This window comes from Cicer arietinum, chromosome 4, assembly GCF_000331145.2.
Source record: "Cicer arietinum cultivar CDC Frontier isolate Library 1 chromosome 4, Cicar.CDCFrontier_v2.0, whole genome shotgun sequence".
NCBI lineage: Eukaryota > Viridiplantae > Streptophyta > Magnoliopsida > Fabales > Fabaceae > Cicer > Cicer arietinum.
The window spans coordinates 10411872-10417871 of record NC_021163.2 but is presented as its reverse complement, the minus strand read 5'-3'; the positions used below and the strand labels follow the sequence as shown (position 1 = coordinate 10417871).

General features: G+C 27.9%; 1 protein-coding gene across 1 annotated transcript in view; it reads left to right on the top strand.

Annotated features, from left to right (window-relative positions):
* The window catches only part of LOC101512400 (alkaline/neutral invertase CINV2), a 5483-nt gene extending 2822 nt beyond the window's left edge, over positions 1–2661 (top strand). The window contains exons 4-6 of the mRNA XM_073367611.1: positions 2–206; positions 527–1088; positions 2082–2661. Coding sequence (XP_073223712.1) covers positions 2–206; positions 527–1088; positions 2082–2377 — 1063 coding nt within the window. The 3' untranslated portion in view covers positions 2378–2661. The remainder of the gene's footprint in view (position 1; positions 207–526; positions 1089–2081) is intronic.
* The last annotated feature ends 3339 nt before the right edge of the window (positions 2662–6000 follow it).

The window sequence follows — 6000 nt, the reverse complement described above, 5'->3', positions numbered from 1 at the left end:
GAAGAGTTGCCCCTGTTGACTCTGGATTCTGGTGGATCATTTTGCTTCGTGCTTACACAAAATCCACAGGGGATTTAACTCTGTCTGAATCTGAAAATTGTCAAAAGGGAATGAAACTTATATTGACTCTGTGCTTGTCGGAGGGGTTTGACACATTCCCAACTCTGCTGTGTGCTGATGGATGCTCCATGATTGATCGAAGAATGGTAAGGCATAATTTGCAGTAGTTTCTCAATAATGTGTTGCCACATTATGTTATGAATTTGACATAGTGGAACAATAGCATAGCTTGTAAACAACAAAACTAACTGCAGTTGTATAACCTTGAACCATAAAATAGAAAATGTTATCAACAATGGAATGCAACAAAAACCATTCTAAGAACCAGATAATGTTTGCAATATGTATTATATTACATGCTACGCACATCAAATTTAAACTCTTCAAAATGTAGTTTCAAATCCTTGATGGAGTTAAGTTTAATTTGATTTGGGTGATTTTGAAGAACTTGCTTACTTTTCTTCAGGGTATTTATGGCTATCCTATAGAGATTCAAGCACTTTTCTTCATGGCATTGAGATGTGCTTTGTCAATGCTGAAACAAGATACTGCTGAAGGAAAGGAATGTGTAGAGCGTGTTGTGAAGCGTTTGCATGCACTAAGTTTTCACATGCGAAGCTACTTTTGGCTTGACTTCCAGCAACTAAATGACATTTATCGGTACAAGACCGAGGAGTACTCACATACTGCAGTAAATAAGTTTAATGTTATTCCAGATTCAATTCCAGATTGGGTGTTTGACTTTATGCCAACACGTGGTGGCTACTTTATCGGAAATGTTAGTCCGGCTAGAATGGATTTTCGATGGTTTGCTCTAGGCAACTGTGTTGCAATTCTATCTTCTTTAGCAACTCCAGAGCAGTCAATGGCAATCATGGATCTTATTGAAGCTCGTTGGGATGAGTTGGTTGGAGAAATGCCACTAAAAATTAGTTACCCTGCAATAGAAAGTCACGAATGGCGAATTGTTACTGGTTGTGATCCCAAAAATACCAGATGGAGTTACCATAATGGAGGATCTTGGCCAGGTTTTTTCTTTCTCTGATTATGTTTAGTTATTCAAACTTCAAAATGCATTTAACTTGGGGCTCTGTCTGGTTTATTGTGGGAAATTATGCTAAACCCAAAATGATATTCGGTAGTGATAATTCATACACAACCTTTGATTTTGACCTGATTTTGGGCCTTAAATTTTTCTGTTTTGCCCCATCCTTTCTATGAATAACCTGATTTGTATTGGGGTTATTGGTTTATGTTTGATAGAAATCATTTGCAGCATATTGTCAACTAGGTCAGTCCAATCTTTCTTTTTCAACATTTTATAAATTATGTTAATCTGGTAGATTAAGTGCTATATTGAGAATGCTCTGTAGTGAAATTTTGTATTTATATACTTATATTCGTTTTAAATGAAAAATGTATATTTCCATTTGAACTTTTTTAGGCTGGATGTAGGGGTTGAGGATGGATTGTTCCTTGTGGAGACATCCTCTGACATGATATTATGTGATGTTTGAAACACCGTCCTTTTACCCAAGTTGATTCTATCTGTTGTCCACATTATTTTAGCAGTTATGCTTCGGACATCATCTCTTACATGTCAGATTATCGCATTTTGTCCCTAACACTATAAAGTGTGCTTAGTTAGGCATCATCCTAACCTTTGCCACAAGGGGATTCCTGTGGATTTCACAAAAACATCTACATGGTGCTCGGTTTGCCAACTAAGCCACACCTTGTGTTTGTGTATCTGTCCTATTTTAATTGTGATAGTATGTCTTTTTCATAAAATAGAACAGAAGAATTTGAATATTAGTAAAGCTGCAAATGTGTTTATTTATAATTTATAATTGAAGAAACTGCAAAAAAGGTAGAATCCTTTGTTATTACTTAAGAGTAGTATTTTTCTACAATGTGTGATGATCTCAAATATGTTCACAGAAATAATTGTTAACATTCAGTCTTGATGTCCTTACTTCTCTGACTTTATATTTCATTTTGCTTCTTTTTCTTGAGTGCAGTGCTCCTGTGGTTAGTAACAGCTGCTTGCATCAAGACAGGGCGACCACAAATTGCAAGACGTGCAATTGAACTTGCTGAGAGTCGTTTACTGAAGGATGGGTGGCCCGAATATTATGATGGAAAACTTGGAAGATATATTGGTAAGCAGGCAAGAAAATACCAAACATGGTCTATTGCAGGTTATCTGGTGGCCAAGATGATGCTGGAGGATCCCTCACACTTGGGGATGATTTCCCTTGAAGAAGACAAGCAGATGAAACCAGTGATTAAAAGATCATCTTCTTGGACTTGCTAAAAAAATTATGGTGATAGATAAAATAGTATAAAAAAGAAAGAGAATAGAGAAAAACCTTAGTAGGTGAGATATTGTTGTTTTAATACACGGCAGTATTCTTTTGTGGTTTCATTCCTCGTAGGGCTGATTGGAAGTTTGGCTTGTGTAAAATTGCTGCTGCTGAGACTGGCATCATGCTTTTTCCAAATAATTAAGACACTTCATTTCATTTTTCATAAGTTCCATGCTACTCTCCCGATTGTTTCTTGGGATTATAAGATAAGAAAATGTATGATTTTCATTAAGTTAAAGTGTTTCATTTAATTAAAGCTTTGGCATTCTTTAGATGATGAAGTAATTTTTTTTGGGTAAAGTACATTTGATTTGATAAACGGGTATGCTTAACAAAATTCACAATAAAATTTTAAAAATCTCTAATTAAAAATAATTGATTTAAGATTATGATTAAAAATAATTCAAAATTATAACATTTACAAGTAAAAAAAGACTAATTTAATACAAAAAAATTAAATGATTAATTTGGTATTTTTGTTTAATTTAAAGGTTATATGATGTAATTTGTCTGTAAAAAGTTGATTAATAACCAATTGTTTTTATTTGTCAAAAAACTTGGCCAAAGTGTGGTCATAACTGCTCACTATTTTTTGCAAATATATCTGTATTTTCTGGTTATTTGTTTCTTCTTCTATTTAGGCCAACATGTGTTATGCCTCTTGAATGACCTTGGCTTTTGGATCCCATGATCTATCTGTTCATATTTCACAAGTTCACCATTTGTGTATGTCTTTTGTGTTGAATTTAATTGCATGTGATTGTATGATTCTTACCATCATCCGTTCATTTGCTGTAATAGCATTGAAAGAGGTTGTTTCGGCATAAAAATTGAAATGGCTTTAAAATCAACAAAGTTGAAGTTTATAAATAATATTTCATTTAAAAAATGTAAATTATTTTATCATGTTACCTTGAGTATAATATCAACATTTAATTTACAAGGTTACCTAAAGTATAAGTTATAAGATTTATCTTATTTTTTATCCTCAAATATTTCAATATTTCTGAAACAATTTAACCTATGTGAAGTAACAATTGTTTAAGTCATTAATATTTGGCATTAGAAGGCAAATTTTACATGATTGCAGTTTATACAAATTTCAATAGAAGATAAATTTGATTAACATTTACGACTTTTGAGTATACGTTGAGATGATTTATATAATCTATTATCAAATTATCTCTAATTAATTGAAAAAATGTTCCAATTGTTATGCGTTAATTTTTTAACATTTTATTTAATTGTCAATTTTTATCAATAAGTAGAAAGTTTAAATGGAAGATTCAACTCAGGTTAAAAACTCCGGTACAATTTTGTCCTAAGAAAATATAAACTCAATTTCACTTAGACTTTGACTATCAGCATCATTCGATTTTTGAATTTTAAATTATAATTCTAACGGTATAAATTGAATTCCTCAAATATATGATTTGACACTCAATTGTTACAACAACCAAAAACACCCAGCTAGCTACCAATATTTTTTAAATTAATTTTGATTAAGGTTATTGCAATGAGTATTTTCAGCTTACAGTGAACAATATTTTTTAAAATTGACTTTAATTAAGGTAATTGTAATTAGTATTTTAAAAATACTAAAGTATAATTCCAAAATAAATTTTCAATTGAAGTATATTAATTAATAATTATTCTCTCTGTCACGTAATATAAGGAAAAAATGAGTAAAAGAAGTGGATGTGTGCAGTCTTAAAAGTGAAAATAGTGAAAATTTGATAACATAAATTTTTACTGAATAAAAAGTTTACATTAATAATCATATTATATGCTACACTTTTCCTATAAATTAACCTATATATGATTTGATAACCAATTAATAGAATATTGTAAACTTCAACCATCAGAAAAAATCCCAGAATTAATATAATAACTTAAATCTCAGAAATTTTTTTTCATCTCAAACAGGAAATTTTTGTGTCATTTAGATACAAGCTTTTATGCAAAAACATCGTTGAAAGAACACTTTTAGAATCGTGTGGAGTTTTAATTAAAGTGAAAGATGGATAAAATAAGTTGCTTCCTTTATAAACTATTTTGTTCTTGTGCACATATAGTTTGGTCCATATCAAAGCTGTACTCGTCATGCAGTCCACTTTAGAAGTGGTTTAAAGAATCTTACAAATAGGTTAGATTAGTGAAAGTAGACTTTTGTATCCCTCAATTAACTATATACTTCAATTTATAATTTTATATTTGAAATGTTTAAAAATTAAAAAGTTTTCTTCTCACAAGTTGTGTTTTTATTGAAAAGTGAGTGTTGTTGAATTTTTCTTTTATTGATTTATAACTATCAGAAATTTCAAGAATGAAATTTTCGGTTTCGGTATTGAATTATAACTTTCCGGAATGTTCACCAGAAATTTTAAATTTTCGGGATGTTTACCCGAAATTTCATTCCTCATTGAAATTTTCCAAGGATGCAACCATGTATTAGGCTTACAAAATTTTTTTCTTCTCATTTTTTATAATTACAAAATTGTTTATTTAATAAAACAAAAATAATTATAACATTTTAAAAAATAAAATATTATTAATAAATTAAATAATAAAATAAAATTATATTAATAAAAATAACACTAATAATAATAATAAAGTAGAGTAAATTATATTATTAAAATTTTATATTTTTTAAATATTTTTATTATTATTTTTTAATTACATTAACAATATTTTTTTTATTATTATTATTTAATTTTTATTTATTTATTAGATCAGAATAAAAATAGGAGGGAGTTGTTAAGAAAATAAATTGTTATTTTATAAAATATTTGCAGTAAAAATAGCAGTGAGTTATTAAGAAAATACGTTGTTATTTTATCTGCAAAATATTAAGGACACATTATTTATTTTGGCACATTTAGTCAACCGTATTTTTTAATATATTTTATTTTATTAATAGTATTTTGAATTTTTAAAATAAATTAAAATAATTAAAAAATCAAAATAGATTAAATTGGAGAAAATAATTAAAATATTCTATTATTAAAATAAAATAAAATACATTACATTGAAGAAAGAAAATGCAGTTAAATAGATATGACAAAACAAACGACTTGTTATATTATAATAACCTCCTCTTTTTTTTCTTTTCAGTCTAATAAATAAAAAATATTAATAATAATAATAAAAATAATAATAATAAAATTTGAATTTAATGTTTTTTTTTAATTTGTGGTATTTTTTTCTCTTTAATTTAATGTGTTTTGTTTGTTCAATTTAATTTAATTTATTTTCTTAATATAATTTACTATATTATTATTGTTGTTGTTATTATTATTATAAAAAAAAATCTGTTGTATTTTTTCATCCCTCTTTTAAAATAAAAAATAAAAAATTACATATTGGATTTTTTATTTTTCCGGTTAAATAAAATAACTATCGAATATTTCAAAAAATTGAAATTTCCGGTAAGATAAATGTAACTACTGAATATTTCAAAAATTTGAAATTTCCAGTAAGGAAAATGTAACTACCAGAATTTTCTAATTTTCAGTAATTTAAATGTAATTACCAGAAATTTCATGGCACAAATTTCTAGTATTATAAATAC